This window comes from Molothrus ater, chromosome 2 (genome assembly GCF_012460135.2).
Source record: "Molothrus ater isolate BHLD 08-10-18 breed brown headed cowbird chromosome 2, BPBGC_Mater_1.1, whole genome shotgun sequence".
NCBI classification, from domain to species: domain Eukaryota; kingdom Metazoa; phylum Chordata; class Aves; order Passeriformes; family Icteridae; genus Molothrus; species Molothrus ater.
Window position 1 is genome coordinate 99,762,723 of NC_050479.2, and position 17,976 is coordinate 99,780,698.

Here is a 17,976-nt window from a genome sequence, read left to right on the forward strand (position 1 = left end):
TGGGTATATTTCTCTGTGTATTTTCCCACTGATAACAAGAGAAATTTTGCCATAGGTTCTAGAGCATAGCCTTCACACAAGAAACTATTCCATAAGCTTTGACAATCTCTTTTCTGTGAAACATTTTTTTTCTTTGAAACTATTCATTAATTTGGGGTTGATCTGGAATGGAAGACAGGCCCTTGATATCTGTTAGTTATTTTAACTATACTACCTCTCTAAATCAAATCAAAACTGTGCTGAAAGCTGTAAACAGCTGTAGAATAGAAACTGTGACTTGAGTAGTTTGATACAACTCATACAATCCTACCTTGATGTCAATATGGTGTCCCCCTCCAGCTGGAAAAAGCTGACTTCATCTAGTTAAATGCTGGGATAGTTTTAAAGCGGCCTATGGAATTGTGCCTTGTGCTCTTGTGGTTTAGTTCCTGGAATAACTCCCAATCCGGCATTACTGACAGTGGCGTAACAGCGGGATGGAGGTTTGTTCCCGTAAGGTTTAGAGCATGCATTCACGTAGGTTAAATGCCCAGCTAGCCTGGCCTTTCAGGAACTGAGGATTAAACTAAGTACCACCAAGGAGAAAGCCTCAAAAGGAAAAGCAATATATGGGACACAATCCACATGTGTACACAGCAGCACAGCTGACATTGTAGACTTTTTGCCCCAGGTGGAAGTGTCAGAGCACTACCTCAGCTGATTGCTTTTATTCAGTAGGCCACTGGCACTTCACACTATGAAGTTCTATCTCTTAATATTGGAGTCTGTCTCTTGACAATAGGACAGTTCTTTTGTCTGATTCCTGGGGGATCAAAAGCCAGATCTTGAGAATCAGCTGCAAGCAAACAAGTAACACAAAATTGTTGCAGTAGAAAACAAGAGCTTTTATGTCATAACCTTGCTTGAGTGCTGTATGCACAACAGCACACTGAGGAAAAGATAAAGAGGATAGGATAAATGAAAAGGAGGAATGTAACACACTACTTTTTCACTTCTTCGTGAGCATTTTTAATGTAAAATGAAATATGTAGAGGCACCTGTCCTTTCTGATGGTACTTGCTGATTCTAACCTCACTGAAATTAGTTGCAGTAAATCTTGTCCAGACCTCCTGTGTTCTGTCCATGTTCTCTACCTTGGCAAATCTGGAATCCGTATTTTATCAGCTGTGGTAGCAATGGATGATGATGTATCAAATTTGGCTTTTGCACTATTTATCTAAATGTGCTTTATGAAAGAGTAAGAAGTTTGTCTTCTATGCTGGGATCATTTGCTTAGTTCAGCAGTTCTGTCTGCAGTGATGTAGAAACCTACCTGAGTTTCTCTACTGTTTGCATGTGGACTTGGCAGTGATATTCCTAATTTCAGACATTTTTTTATCATCTGCACAGCTTTACCACATGTGAAGAGTTCCACACTGTTCCTTTTCAGTTTTATATTTTCTTTTGTGCTCCCTACTGTCTGGTAGCAAGTATGAAAGGTTTGTCCTATTTTAATTAGAACCAAAAGAGATGAAAATTCAAGAAGAATTTTAGAAGAATAAATGAAGATTAAGATAAATGCATGAAAATAGTAAAAGGAAGAGAATATGAATACAAGGCTTTGTCTTGCATTCTGAAATTGCATAAAAATACTTCCTAAATTTTGTGCTAGTGTGATTAAAATGAATTTAAAAATGAGAAAATCAGACCATAAATTTTTCTCACCTTTGTGCAACATAAGAATTGAAGTAATATTGTTCAAGAAAAAGAAAAGCTTGACATAGCCAGTTAGACTTTAGAACATTCAAACTGACCAACAATCTTATAAATAATGGATAAACTGGTGGATGTCCAGAACATGTAATACAAATTTGAAGATGTTACTTTATTCAACCACAGAGTTGGGTTTGTCTTAAACCTTGAAGAGAAATGTAGAGAAAAATCTAACTAGTACCTTAATAGAACTTCATGGAGAGCTGTGAAATGGTATCACTGATGGCCCATTTGACACATCCAGAGTGTTGCTTCTCCTTAATAACACAGTGTGGCTGCACATAAAGAACCAGTTCAGGCCTCTGAATCAGTGGAACTCTGTTTATGCTTTGGTGGACTGGAACTTGTCATGTCTTTTGACATGACTGATGTCACACAGAAGTACATACCATGGGCCTTGACAAAAAGAGGAATGTAGGCTGTATTTGTGAGCTGTGATTGCTGCGTTAATATGCATAGGCTGTCCATAAGCACTGTTTGCTTCAGATCAGCTTCCTAGGCCCTTATGGATCTTGCCTTACACCTGCCCAGATCCTGGTGTCTAACAGATCTGTGTGATCTGAAACCGCTTGTTTCTGCAAGGAAACACAAGTGCAGTGTTGTTTGTTCTGGTGCTTAGACATCTGCTTCTCCATATTCCTTCCTGCCTCTCCATACATATGTGTATGTTTTTATATTTTGCTTACTGCTCAGCCAAGATGATCCAGGGAATCATTCATGCAGGTAGGACAATGGAAATTACATTTCATGTGTCTGTGTCTCAAAGTCACAATAAGCTCCTGTTGAATACAGTCCCTCTACCTGGAGTGGCTTGCTTGTGTAGGTAGAATTAAAAATCAAGTGTGGGCCTTGGATTAATCCTGGGGCAAAACCATAAAAACTCCTGTGTATTTTAAGTGGTGCAAGTGAGTGCAAATTTGAATCTGTGTTTACCTTGAAAAGTGATGTGTTCAGATGTGTTCCAGTATAGGCATTGCCATGTGCATTTTGAGTGACTTCATTAGAGGTGCCCAGTACAATTGATGCATTTTTAGGTGATCAATAAAGTAGGCATTTGAAAAATGTTAAGGGGAAGTAGAAGGCAAAAAGAAAGAAAACTTCATTGTTCTGGTAAGGCAATGAAAAAACAATGTTGTGCGTAAAGTGAGCTTGGTTACAGCATAGTGTCCTTAAAACTATATTTTCATCCTCTTGAAAAAAAGTGGTAGCTGATCATTTGACCAAATTTGGTGCTTGGCTGGTTTGGTTAGATTTATAAGGGTTTTAGTTGGTGATGTTTAAGTGCTTGGTTTTTAATTTTCAGCCAGCTGTGCACTGGAATTCTGTCAGAAAATTTGGTAGCTCCTGAGGGCTTGTATTTAAAAGCTGGTAAGAATATATTACCTGGCCTTAGTGCCGGTAAGAATATATTACCTGGCCTTGACAAAGAGTGTGGTCTTTGTTGACAAAGAGTTGTTGCTTAAGGAGCTGGGTTTGCTTAACTTAACTCTTAACACAACCTTAACTCTCCCCTTGACACTGGTCTTACTCTCACCTCACATTTCTGCGCTATCCTGGCTGCCCCAAGGCCTGGCTTGGGCTGTTGTTGTCACCATGAGGCTAAACCAGTGCCTAAAGTGACACTTGTGACAGAAGCACCTTGTTGGAGAGCTGCCATTTGTTGGGTCAATGACAGTGAAAGTCCTCTTGGACTTTTGAAACTTGGAGAACTTCACTTTGATGTGTCTGTGACCAGTAATCTGACCTAGAAGTAGATATTGAGAAAGATATTAGGCTTTTCCATTTGTAAACTGCTCCTCTTTTGAAAGTGTGATTAATGCCACAGCATATTGTTTGGGGTTTCTTGTCCACTTTGAGGATTTTTCCTGTAAAAGCTCAAGCAACTTAGTTCAGGGGGGGGTCCTGTCTGGGTGGGTCTGGGCCTGCCCTGGGGTGGTTCCAGACAGCTTTGATGGGCAGGGCTGAGCCCTACACTGGGGGCAGTGGCAGCTCAGGGAAAGCCTGTCTGAGAAAGGGCAAAAACATGGCACAGGGGGAGGAAGAGGGAGCAAAAAGAATGAGATACAGTGGTGTGTGGAATGCCAAGGCCAAAGGCACCACACCATGGCGAATCATTTATTCCCTGCAGCTGAGGGAGGACTCAGACTGGAACAAGCAGACCTTTCCTGAAGGAACTGCTGCCCCTGCAGAGTGTGCACTGGGTAGAGGAGTCCAGAGTGAAGTTGAGCCGGGGAAAGGGTGAAAAGAAGTGGTGTTTTAATGTTAGTCTACTTTTCACTACCCAAATGTACTCAAATATGCAATAAATTAGTTTTCCCTGAGCGGAGTCTGATTTTTCCCGTGGAAGTAATTGGTGAATAATCTTCCTGGCTTTATTTCAACCAAGAAGCTTTTCATCATATTTCCTCCCATCTTATGGAGGTGGATGGAGTGAGAGAGTGGCTGGGTGGGTGTTTGGCCCTTGGCCAAGGCCAATCCACCTCAGAACTGGGTTCTCAGTTGGTCAAATAGTGATTTTGGTCCTTTTGAGATGCCCTGAGTTGCAGCACAGGTGTGCAGAAGGCTGGCAGGGACAATGTGGGATGCATGGGTGACCTGTGCCTTGTGGGGCAGTAGCTGGAGGTCAGGAGTGCCTGGAGGCCCCTCAAAGGATACTGGGCACCAACCTGTGGCCACCTGGATCAAGTCCCACAAGTCTCAGGTTGGGATCGGGGCTTCCCACAGCAAATCATGTGTGTGGTTGTCTTCTTCTTTAGAAAAGGGGGAGGATACAAGACTCATCTAGTAGCTAGATTTAAACAGACCAGAACATTAAAAATCCCGTAGCAGAGTTTTTACTATTCATCACTTTCCTTTTGATGAGTTTCTATTCTTTTGATGAGTATTCTATTCTATACTTACACTGAACAGTTTGTAAGAAATAAAATCCCAAACTGGTTCACCTCTCCTGAAAAGTAGAGTCATTCTTGCTTCTGAACATTAAACATGATGCACTAAAATGCTCTGATGCTGTAATTTGGTGACGCTCTGTTATAAATGTAATATACTTCCTATTGAAACTGGTAAAAGAGGCATCTTGAACTTAGATGAAGTTAATTGGAAAATGTTTCATCAGACCAATTAATAATTAAGCAATAATTTTTATTGCTGTTCTAAGATGACAAATGAGTAAAGAAACTAAATCCCTCCAAACCATAACCAGCATTCTCAAGAAAATATCCTTAAAAGAGGCTATCTTGTCTAAATTACACTTTTTAGTAAAATTTTCCAGTTTTGGAAATGATTCAAAGATTTACTTGGCAAACTCAGAAGCAGTCTTGCACTGTGCTGGCTGAAAACAGGTGCCAGTGTCCATGAGGTGGAAGCAGGCACAACTGCACTTCAAAGTTTGCGTGGAGTTCATTGATTTTATTTGTGCAAGAAAATACATGAAGGTGCTGTTTAAATTCTTGAATAAGTATTTTCTGATTTTTTCATGTAGAAGTTTGTATTTTTTGTTAATATTTTAGAATTGATGTGGAGATCTCACCCTGTCAGTTTAACATTCCCTGAACTATGTTTTGGTATAGTTAATTATTTTGTGGAGGATGGACTGTGCCTTCTGGGATCTGCAGAATGTAACTGTGAGTCTGGTTGTCTGGCTGGTGCTGGAAGCCTTTTTTGGAGTAACACAAAGACTGACTATACAGCCTGAAGGAGGCAAGATATCAACTTTGAGTGGAGTTTTGCTTGAGGATAGGATGGACTGCAAGACCAGTGGTAGAGTATGGGAATCATAAAACAAACCTGGCAAGGCCAGGAAGCATGGCTGACATTGCATATTGCTGCACATACTCACTGCAGTGGCTGTTTCATGGCACAAGTATGATCACCAATAAAAAAGGAGATCCTTTAGAAGTAAGAGAAATGTCTCAATACAATGAACTTCAGTAATGTTCATGTTCAGTTTCTCCCCAGCAGTTAAACCTCCAGTCTTACCACTTGTGCTGTATATAGTAACAATATGGCAAACTCAAAAAATAATTTTCTCTTCATCCAGGAAAGGATGTCAGAGCATGTCTCCACTCTTGGTAACTTGACAGTTTGCTCCAGGCTTTTACAGAATTGGCTCCAGGCAGCTTGGGTTTACTATAAGAGTTGCCAAAGCTGTTCATTTTTCTTCTGGCTGACAGTCTTCATGTGATTGTTCTTCTTTTCACATCTGGCCTAGAGTCGCTTTATATGCGTGTGTGAATCCTATAACTGGGTTTGGAAACTGATGTGTTTTGAAGATTTCCAAACAAGCAGAGTAAAATTAATTATGGAAAGAACCCATCTTCTTGCAGTGATTTCAGTGCAGTTATGGTGTTTTAGTGCACTGGGGGAGGATTTAAAAAACTGAGTGGTTTATAGGGTATTACCAGTTATCTTTGCTGTTTATCTTTTTGCATTTTCTTTCTTTACAGAACTAGAAGGCAAAATGTATTTTTGTATGGGACTCCAGGTCATTTGGGATACAAGAGGCTTAACAACAGAGACACACATGATGTGTTGTATGATGCAAGTGACCCAAAATCTAAGTTGCAAAATATAACTGAAATACCCTTAAGTCTAATTTTAATGAAGTTATGAGCAAAATAGAGCCATGAAAAATTTCTTCTGCACATGTGCTTCTTGGTGTGGTATCAGAATCACAGAAATATCAAAACCTACTACATTTCTCTTACCATATCCAGCTTCAATTTCTGATTTTTTTTATCTAGTGGGACTCCTACTCCACCTTCGGATGCTGATGTTACCACACTGAGAGGTTAGTTTTTATCTAACTGCTGTTAAGGCTGATTCTGAATTACCAGAAAATTGAGGAATTCATGTGTTAGGATTTCAGAAAGAGCTCTGAATTTTCACACCTCTCTAATGCCATTTGTAATCTGGACATCATGTTATGTGCTGACATTTTTTTATTTCATGAATCATGAAAATCCTACTCAAGAAATTAGTTCTGTGCCAGTTTTACTGCACCTAAGTTCATGTTTCCAAAAATACATCTGCTTAGCAGAATGTCATCATCTTATAGTGATTGATGTATTTGATACTTTTCCTCAGGCTTTTCATGTGTCTCCTATGCTTTTGCTGTCATGATGATGGGAATAGGAATCAAATTTGACTATTGGTTTATGCTTGCTGAACTGCTTCTGTGGGTGTATAGAGAAAGAAAAACAACAAACAAACCCAAACAAAATAACACTGCTCTCTTTCAAACTCAGATGCAGCTGCCAATGTTCCTCCCCCTCATGAGGTCTCCATCGAGAGTCCTGCAGGTGAAACCATCCATGAGCGTGACAATGTGGACACCACTGTGAGTGGGTTTTTTTTTCATTTGGTTCAACATGATATTGTTTATGGTCATTTACACTTTAGTAGCAATTAAAGGTGTTGTTAATATGGTGTGTTAACAGAAACTAGGATTTCCTAGTTTTCTTGGTTCTAAAATTAAAGAGCCAGACACAGTTAAGGGATAAAGAGTTTTTTACCTCAGTATTTAATAAGGATTCTTATGGTGCAGCAATTTGCCAAGGTGGAATACTCTGAAATGCACACTCATGGTAGATCACATATACAATCTTACAGACCTTGCAAATTAGTACATCAACTAGGATGTTCCTTGTTGGCTTGAATGAACAGTGTGACATCCCCCTATCCCCAAGTGTTCTCCTCTAGATGGGTCTAATCCTGATCTACAGGATGTGTTCTAGAAGGGGCCTTGGTTTCTCAAGATAGTGTAAGGCTTTCTGGCTTCCAGCTGTGAGGTCTTGAAGGTGTTTGGTCTCCTGGCCTAACAGAATACCAGGACTATGCTAAGGTATCAGACTTAAGGAATTAAAAGTATGCACACTAAGGGTACTGAGAATGCATAAGAGGTATATTAAAAAAAAAGGCAAAAAATCATCACAGCATCAATAAAATTGGGTGTGAATTTCTAAAGTTTTAAGACATTTTCCTGAGCAGATATTTTTTTCCATTTGGAGAGGCTTTGAAATACCTCTTCCCCCCCAGTGGGAGATATCAGTTGAACTATCAGGTGAGGTTTTTGCTAGTGTCATAGGACTAGAGAGGGAATGCCTAGTGGCTCTGAAAGCTCCAAGAAGAGTGTGGAACACTATTATTCCTATGGAAGCGCAATATTCCTTAGGTTGCTGTAGTAGAGATTCAAGGGTCTGTGGAGTACAATTGTGTAGGACAGGGGAGAGGTGACCTGGACAGCCTTGAAGACTCTGATACTCTGCTCTTTTTCCTCTGTTGATGTAGGTGAACTTGTATTTAACATCTTACAAGCTACTCTTTCTGTGATATTTAACCAAAGCTCACAACACAGGGAAGTCTAGACCCCATATTTAAAACATCTCTCTAGAAGTGAGCTGACCACCACATAGGTCCCAGGGCAGTATTTGCTTCTAGGAAACAGGTCCTCCAGATGAAATTTTAATTCCACACTCTAGAATCCAATTGCAGTATTCATGGGCCAACATGACCAAAGAAAATTTTGTAAACCAGTGTAATCAATCAGCTGGCTTTTTTTTTTTTTTCTTATAAAAATGAAGCTCTCAGTGGATCGCAGAGGAGCTTACAAAGTTTCACATGCTGATTTATTGTGCTGGGATTAACTGGGCCATACTGTTCAATAACCTAGTGTGGCCCTAGAAACAAAGTTGAACCAAACTGTACTTTCTTCTAGAGCTTTCAGTGCTGACTGGAGCTCTGATGTTGGAATAAATACAGAATATGGAACAGACAGCTTCTGACTCAAGTGCAGGGTCTGGCCTTATGTTATGTACCAAGAACACTTGTGGTTTAGTCCCAACAACAGCATTATTCTTCTTTTGAAACAGAACTTCCTGGAATATTTCTGCTGGAGCAGAGAATAGGACCACTCAGTAAATGGGAAAGGAACCAGAATTAGATTGCTGCTGCTACAGCATTTTTACTCTGTACAGTTACATCCCACCTCATTGTTCTTAGCAGCCAAAATACTTTGTTGATTACAAGGCCAAGAGTGAGCAAAGATCATCTTCTGCACTTTGTATGCTGACTATACCAGGTTTTGGGGGGCTGATAAATTATTTAAACTACACAGTGTTGCAAACAGCCAAATCATAGCACTATATATATGCCTGCTAAATGTGGATCCCTCAAATGCTAACTAACTTTAAGTAATGTATCAGTCCTTATGGTCTTTGGGCAGAGTTATCCAGTGAAAAAGGAATGTGAGGGGCTGGAAAGAGAATTTAACTAAAAAAATTTAGAGGGTTCCTAAACAATGTAGAAGTTGCTTACTGATGGCAGATAAATTTTCTGGAGAAAGTTTTTTTCCATTTCCTGCTTGATGCGTAACTTAAGACTGCAGCTTCATTGAAAAAATCTGTTTTTCTGGCTCTCTATTTTTCCTTTTTAATAGGAAAAAACCAAAAAAATAGTATGTAAATAGTCAAAGACAAAACCTCTAGCAAAAGACATTTGTCGAAAGTTAACAAGCCAGCCTTCTCTTCCCTCCCAGACAAATCTCTATTTAAAAAAAATAAAAATTCTGGTCTCTTTCAGTATACCACAAGAAATAGTATGTTATTTTAAAAATACTAGGGAAGTAAGCAGAAAGCATGCTCAGCCATTCAAATTGGATTAAAACTTGGCATTCACTGCTGCCTGTGGCATCCATGATGGCTCCATGCATCCCTGATGCACTGCAGAGCCACTGCTCTGGGGCTTTTTGAAATAAATACAAAAATGAGTAGACATTTTTGTAGACAGAGCAGTTGAAGCCCACTGCTTTAGCTCAGCAGAGCTCTCATTCCCAGTGCCCACTGTATATCTGGGGGGATTCTTCACCTCCTGAGGCTGAGCAACACAGAGTGTTATTCCAAAGGTAGAACTTGGCAAAGGCAGCTTGTCTTCCAGCTGGAAGAGTGAGTAGGAGCCTTGTGATAAATGAGTAAATTTTGGGTAAATCAGCCTACACTGGCTGGGCTCAAATGAGATGTTTGAGTAGCCATGGTTGCACTTTAAATTGCTTCATGAACTTCCCACACATCTGTATTTCACTTTGTACCTAAGGTCAATGAGATGGATTTACACTAAAGGTGTCCAAATGGAAAACAGAATTATCTTAAATATTTGAATTCTCAGGAAGTTCTCTTGCTTAGTAAACTTCCTTATTAGTGCTGCCTCTGTCCCTGAGGCTTCACAAGCACTCCATGTTAGTGCCAGGTAAACAAGTGTGCTGGTGGCTCCAGCACTGCACACGCTGTGCTCTGGACTGCAGCATTCACCTGCCATTAAGTGTGTCTCTTCCTTCCCTTCCAGATCAATAATGAGATAAAGAAGCAGGATGAGAAGATAGTCAGACCTGTAACTGAGCAGATGATTGAGTTCAACATTTTGATTGTTGGTGAACAGTACAGTGAGGAGCTGAAGGACCCATCTGCTGCTGAGTATCAACTGCTGTCTGAACGATTCATTTCTGAGGTGATTCCCTTCCCTAACTCCATTTTTCCTTTTGCTGGCTCTGCAAAGCAATAGCAGCAAAAAGCATCTGTTTCAGGGCTGCTGATTTCTGTCTTCCTATGGTTTCCAGTATTTGTTTTTTTTTTTTTTGTCCATGATGGTGGTAATTATATTGCCATCATATTTTGGGAGCTGGGTGTGTGTCTGCCTTTTCTCTTTGGAGAGGCATCTAAGTTGTCATATGGCTGCTTATCATGAGCCTTATCTTTTCTCTAGCTTTGCTTCCTTCATAGCCCCATTTAGTTTGGGTTGGTTTTCTGAATCCTTTTTACTGGGCCTAACTCTGTGCCAGATCCTGTGCCAAATGGGAAAGAAATGTATTCTTCACTGCAGCCAAAAAGCATCACCATGACTTTCACGAGTTGCTAGCATAGGCTAGACATCTTAGTTTTCCTAGTTGTGAGTCCCAGTAGCAATGCCATGGTATGTGTGTGTGTAAAAAATGTTGGATGGGACAGAATCCACCTTGGCACCATGGATATCCCACTCCTTTGATCCCTTGCCTGGTTTTCTCTGAGTTTGAATAAAGAAGTCTCGAAAAAAAAGTCAGCAGCACTGTGATTGTTTAAGTCTCACCAGAGACAGTTTAAAAATAGGGAGATGGGGGAGAGGAACAAGAATTTACAGAGTAAAAAATAATCCTCAACTTGCAAGGATCTTTGGAAGCTAAAAAACTTTCTAAACCAGCATGAACTTTCAGTATTCTCTGTCTTGGTTTTGTCTCCTGTAGCACAGTTGATTATCTTGGTAGTCTCTTTCCATTTCTCCCTTTGGAATGTTTCTATGCAGTTCTTGGGGAACGCTGGATGTTGTTCTTCATACTTTTTATTTCCCCTTTTTCTAATAACGAAACAATGTCACCAAAACTACTCTTCCATAAAGAAAGGAATATTTAACTGTTTTTCACCTATTAGATATGACAGCTCAGATACATTTTTGGACAATGTTAGAAACACTTCCTAATTTTTTACCGCATGAGCAGAAGTGAACAGAATCTCTGTTAATTTTTTTGTTTTTCTGTCAAAATAGATTAAAAGTGTATTTGAAGGACTACCTGGATACAAAAGCATCCATATCCTGGATTACAGGTAAAAAGATCCTGATGCATATATGGTGATTGAACCTGATCATGTAGGATGGTGCAATGAGCTGACACGATGCTTGGCAGGATGTCAGGCGTGTGTGTGGGAACTCCTGGGATGTATTAACTGACTGCTCTCATATTTGGTACCTCCATATATGCAACTGAAATAGAAATACAGAACTGATTTTTTTCCTTCTGGCATTCTTCCCATGAAATGCTTGCTGTGATTTTAAGACAAGGCATTATCGTTCAAGATTCTATCCTAAAATGAAAAGATATATTAGTATCTGCTACTTCTAATCTATCCAAGTATTAAACAGGGAAGGACACAGAAATCCTTTTGGAAAAAAAGTGGTGTATTTAAATTTCTTTTTCAAATTCTGAATGTTAATTTGGGATGGCTCTAAAGGTTAGTGTTTAGGATATGTAAAGGCCTCTCACTCTTGGATCAAAAAAAGAGGTGGGGGATAGTTTGATAAATGATGTTGAATGTTTTAACTCTCTGTATTCAGAGAAATATACTTTTAAATCCATTTGTGCTTCAAAGTGACATTTAAAGTTAATTTGTTAAGTTAATGAATCAAATGTAAAATGTCTGGCTTGGAGTACAGACATTACCCAAATTGTAATTTTTCTTGAATGGACTGGATACGACTTTCAGAATCTAATGAGTGTTTTCATGAGTTAATTTAAATTGTGTTTTCTTTGAGACTGTAAGCTGTATTTCTTAGAATTTATTGTCTGGACTATTTTAATTAGCATACATGTAGGTAACAAAGCAACGGTAGTGAGAGAGGTCTTGTGGTTGGAACCCTAGGCTACATCCAGTTTTCAGCCTGGAAGGTAGCAAAACCTTCCATCTTGGTATTTGCAGTCCAGTAGGTTTGCAAGCACTAGATTCATTTGAGAAGACAAATAAAAGGCTGATATTTCTGGCAAAGTCTGCTCTCTGCTGTGCATGACAAAAACCCATTGGTTGTAATTTAAACCTTTAGGTAGAATAAGTGAACTTGATCTTCTTGATACTGACAGCAATTTACCTGCATTATTTACAATAATCTGAGATGGCTCTGCTCTGCTGATTCCTTGGGATCAATAGAAAATATCTCAGTTCACTAAAAGCAGAACAATTTGTTATGTAACTGAATAACTATGAGTAACTATGCAACTAAAAAGGATTTTCCTGTATGTGTTTTCAAATGGTTATGCTCTGTAGAATACCAAAGCAAATGTGTTAAATTTTTAATACTTAAAGGAAGTTATGACATTAATTTAACGAGTTCTGCTGTTCTGTTTTTGTTTTTATAATCAGCCCTTCTGAGGAAGACAGGTAAAGACAACTTTTTCATAGATATTGTCATAATACAGATGGGAAAAACATATTTAGCTGGAGGGCATTGTTTTTTGGAATTTGTATTTTAGTTATTTAACATAAATATTGTGAGAGAAGGTTCTACCTGAAACTGCAAGTAACTGATCTGTTTCAATTAAGGATAAACCTAATTTGCTTATTTAAGTCATAATGAGAAAAAAAAAATTCCTCAGGAAAAGTCATTCTAAACACAAGTCAGCTACGGGGGTAACTCGTGTATAAGAATCTCTTTTATGAAGAAAACAAAATTGCTGAACAATGACTCAAAGTCTTCATACTTTGCAGCAAAGTCTTGAATAGATATGGGATTATTATTATTATTACTGAAATTGAAGTAGATAAGAACCCCACAGTTCTCCAGCAAAGGCAGTTGGCTTAGCTTCAAGGCCAGAGGTGCTGCAGATCTTAGCAGAACTTTAATAAATATTCTTTAGCAGAACATGGGATTAGTCTGGACTTGTTTTACATCAGACATATGCAAGTGAGGAATCCAGAATTTTCCTTCTTTAGTATGTTAAGAAAGTCACAAGACAGAAAAAGAACTGCAGCCTTAATTTACTAAATGTATTAATTTGTTCTCTGTGTGTCTCAGCATAGCCAGTTTCCATGAACAAGTTAAAAGAGAATGAGCATTCTAACTTTTCAAAAAAGGTTAGAAACACAAATCTCTTTACAAACTATATGCAACTGTTCACAAGGGCTATGTTCCAGGCACCAGATGGTCAACCCTTTCCAGAATGAGGATGGTGTTTAGTTATTTACTAGGCATTATGAATGGCAGCACAGTTGTATTAAACCTAAATGTTATGTTTGAGGAGCACACTCTGTTCCATCTTTCCTGTGCCTTTTCACTACTGTTGTCCTTTTTAATCTCCTCTGCTGACAGTCAGTGCCCATGGTGCGCCTATGGTGGGCTCATGTCAATGATAGAGCCAGCAGCAAAACCCCAGGCTCCTGGGTTTAGTCAGTGTGTTTGTGAATTTTCTCTGTTGTATCTGGAACTGGGGTTTTAAAGACTTCTCTGAACAGAGACATTGTTTTAGAGATCCAATCCAGCTCTGTGGAATCAGGAGAACCTGCATTCAGAGCACATGTTTCTAATGCTTCAGAGGTTACTTAATTTTTCTTGCTGTGTTCTGACTACAGCCAAAATGTGCTGTATCTTGTAAAGTTCCCTTGTGCTTATGCCCAGTGTATGGTAAATCTGATTGCAGCCTAATCTGTTGTGTGGAAAAGGACATCCAGATGTATTAAGGAAATGAAAATTAAGAAAATGGAGAGAGAGGAGGAAAATGGAGGAGAGTTAATATTAAAAAAACCCCTAAAATGTACACAGATACAAAACTGAATTATAGAATACATGATCAAATGAGTCTAGATAAATTTTCCCAATTTGATGAATTAAATACTATTTTATTGCCATTAAAAACATTCTTTCAAGCAGGTTAACATTGCACAGTGACAGAGATTAGGGGTCTCACTTGCTACTGTAGATTGCAATATGTTTTTGTGTATATTTTCATACCTCAGAGCCTTTCCTATTACTGGTATGATCTTAAAATCACTACTCTCACCACTGCATGCTGATGGACCCACTAATAATGCTTGCAGAAAGTCAGTGCTTTAGTCTGCTTGTGGTCTGTCTGCCATTCACTAGTAGAAATGTGGGAGTGGGACCAGACCAGATGTCAGTTTTGGGTAGCATTTCCCTTGAGAATTTTGTGAAAAGAATCAAGTCATTTTTATTCATCCTTTAAAGCTGTGTATTTTTATATTAAGAAGGGTATTGACATGGGCCCTTGTGAAAAATATATAGTGATTGTTTGCTTAGGAAAACCTTGAATTTCTCATCTGTATTCTTTCTCTTTGTACAACTGAAGTGGGGTGGAAGTTCACTATGCTGTCACATTTGATGGAAAAGCCATCAGCAATGCCACCTGGGACTTGATTAACCTTCATTCAAACAAGGTGGAGGACAACTCCTTCATGGGCATAGAGGATAATCCAACAGTTGTGTACACCATCAGTGATTTCCGAGATTATATTGCTGAGATCCTCCAGAAAAATGCTCTGCTTGAAAATGCTTCCATCTCTTTAGACCCAAACTCTCTTCAGCTTACTAATGGTGGGTATTAATTGTGATGCACTGGTGTGCCACACATGTGACTTCTTATAAAATAAATGTCAGATGAGTGAATTATTCAGCTGTCCTCTGAAAAATTAAACAGAACAAAATGAACTGTATTATAGCCTGTTTTGCTCTGATCTTAACCAGGTCAAGTCATTAGCAGTAGCATCCTATTCTTGATCCATTAGCCTAGCCCCCTATTTTATTTTAATTTTTATTTTTAAACTGAGGTTTGTGGTGTGCAGTTTCAGTAATACTTTCAAAAATTAATAGGAATAGAAGGGAGAAATGTGGTTCACATGGTGCACATTGCATCACGGTGACCTTCAATTTAGTAGCTCTGTGTTGGCCTTAGGCAGCACAAAGGGAATACCCAGATTATTGTTGAAAATTCTGTGATCCTGCTAGAGGTGTTGAAAGAGTGCTGACACCCCTTTGTTCTTATCTTTCCCCTTCACTTCCTGTCAGTGATTTGGAGGCATTTCCAGAAACAAAATCTCTCTGGCAAAATTTTAGACAAGATTTTACTTACAAATCTGAAACCAGAGAGGATTTTTAGTCGGTCTTCCAAAACAACTTCCTCACACTGTGACTGCAGCCTTTAGATCCCAAGTGTTTCTATTTCCACAGTGAAGGAAATACTGCACCCCACATCAGAGGACTCATCCTGGATTACTGAGCACCCAGTCGTGCTGGAGCGCCCGGAGTTTGATGTGAGTATGGTTCTGAGCAGTGGCCTTTGGACATATCTGAACAACTTAGTTCAGCAAGGTAGAATTGTAGCCAACACTCAGAGCTTCTCTATCCTGTTGTTCCTGCAGAGTAAGTACTAATGAAGGCACACCTTATATTGGAGTAAAAACTGGTGAAACCTCTCATGTGATAATTCTAGTGTCTGCTGCCCAATAGTTTGCTGTGATCATCTTATTTTGATTATAAACATCTCTAAAGAGGTGATTCTTCCTTCCATGATACTGCCTTTCTTTGGAAAAAAGAAATAGATGTAAATCCTACAGCTGGCTGCTAGAAGAGATAAAATGCTAAGTTTCATAAGCTCCTTTTGTCACTGTATTTATTTCAAAGTTCTCAATTTGGTTTTTAAATTATGTCCATCTTCCTAATATCAGGAGAGGAAAATGACACTGACACTAGTTCTGTTGGTTTTTTTTTTTTTGTCTCTTGTAATTGTCTCCTCTGACTCCCTCTGGAATAATCCAAGGCACAGACTAGAGTTCCATATTGGACAGACTTGGTGTCCCTGACCATGTCTGTGCAAAGGGACTTTAGCAAAGACACTGAGTTAGGTGCCAGCAATGCTGAGATCAAGTCAGTCAGTTCTGCCAACAGAGAGATCTTCTGAGTGCTGAATCATTGTCTGGGCAGTTGGTTTCTGCTCTCCACTCTGTTCTGTAACACAGATGTGCTTTCAACAAAAAATGACCTCAGATCACGCCCTAAAATCCAGACCCACTTGTGCTGGATGGAAGGTTCTTACTCAGTCCATCATGTTATGAACACAGACACATTTAATTTTAGCCAGCTTCTGAAATGTTTATGTAAGCAAAATTTATTTTCACAGAATGCAAATATTGTTAGAATGGATGTAGGTATAATGTCCTTAATTTCATGACAGTTTTTGCTGAGTCTTAAAAACTACTCACTGATGTCTAAAATGAAAACTCATGTGGATTTGCCATAATGGATTAAACATGGTGTAGATAAAAAATACTTTAAGCTGGCTTTCAGAAAAGGGCTTTCTCTTTACTGGAGACATCTTATTGGAGACCTCTAACTAGTCTAAAATGTTGTAGATGTTTATTTTAGTATGACAAATAATTACCAGTTTTTGGAAATGTTATTATGACAAAAAATTGTGGAAGTAATAGTTCTCTAATCATGACTGTGAATAAAGGCTTCTGTAGCTTCAGTCAAAAACTCTGATTATGTAAAAGGTATTAAGTATATCCGCAAACCAGCTGTGTACAACCTACAATACACAGGTAATTTGCAAAGTAGCTTCAGATAAATATAAGAAAATCCTAAATATGTTTAAACACTACACAATCAATCAATTATTTCTACGGATGTTAAACCTTTATGGTTCAAGTAGCTGCTTTCAAGTAGAAATGTTACCTATGGAAAAGAACTTTGCTATAGTTTTCCCCAGGGGATTTGAGAATAAGCTGGATTTATATTAACTTACCAATATCATGACATTACATGGGATTGTCATGATTTCACCATCCAATTGCTACAAGATGGTACAACTAATTCTTTTGAGTTTTGCAGCTCTCTTTAAAAGTAAAGCAAAAATCAGGTCTGATTTTTGAAATCTGTATTTTCTTGTTTATGTTGAGTTGTAAAAGGTAGAACACTCTGGCTTGAGGAAAGGACAATGCCTTTCTGGCAGCAGAAAATGAAAAATCGGGGAGAAGGGTTCTGTGTTTACAGCCATCTATCATATTTGTAAGCCTTTTACATTGGTGAAAACCAGAAGTAGCCAATATGATATTATTGTTAGTATAATATATTGTCCTGCAACAAGAATCTTTGAATAATGTTAGTTGCCATAGGAGCATTTATCCACATTCAAATAAATGATGAGGTGCAATCCCTGGCAACTAAATGCTTACATTAAATAAATGTATTGAGGAGAAATTGCTGGTAGTCCTAATTCATTGTTTCTGGAATTTATATGTGTAATTTATTTCTAATTTTGTACAGTAACTCTTTTTACAGCTTTATTTATAGTGGCTAGTCTTGCCAAAAATAAAATTGCTGGAGCACATGTCTCTATGGTATATATACTTTTCAACTGATTGTCACCATATAATTAAAAAAATTTGATGAGACTGTGGTGGCATAACAACTGGCATTTTTAAATATGATCATTACATGCAAACAAGTAATTTAAGAAAAAGAAGTACTTTTACTGGTCTGTTTCCAAAGCATTCAAATGCAGTTTGAATTAAGCTGAAAATTTAATTCACCCTTATTTCAGCCTGGAGTAAAATTTCAAATTGAAAAGTATTTGGCTTCTTCCTGTTATTTCTGCTGATCAAGCAACAGAAAGATATTTGACAGGAATGGTGAGCTACAGAA

General features: G+C 38.5%; 1 protein-coding gene across 1 annotated transcript in view; it reads left to right on the plus strand.

Moving 5' to 3' along the window:
* Nucleotides 1-17,976, plus strand: part of IMPG2 (interphotoreceptor matrix proteoglycan 2) — a 54,442-nt gene that overhangs the window by 24,115 nt on the left and 12,351 nt on the right. The window contains exons 6-13 of the mRNA XM_054517848.1: nt 2,446-2,475; nt 6,495-6,541; nt 6,999-7,090; nt 10,090-10,251; nt 11,320-11,378; nt 12,687-12,704; nt 14,627-14,871; nt 15,505-15,587. Coding sequence (XP_054373823.1) covers nt 2,446-2,475; nt 6,495-6,541; nt 6,999-7,090; nt 10,090-10,251; nt 11,320-11,378; nt 12,687-12,704; nt 14,627-14,871; nt 15,505-15,587 — 736 coding nt within the window. The remainder of the gene's footprint in view (nt 1-2,445; nt 2,476-6,494; nt 6,542-6,998; nt 7,091-10,089; nt 10,252-11,319; nt 11,379-12,686; nt 12,705-14,626; nt 14,872-15,504; nt 15,588-17,976) is intronic.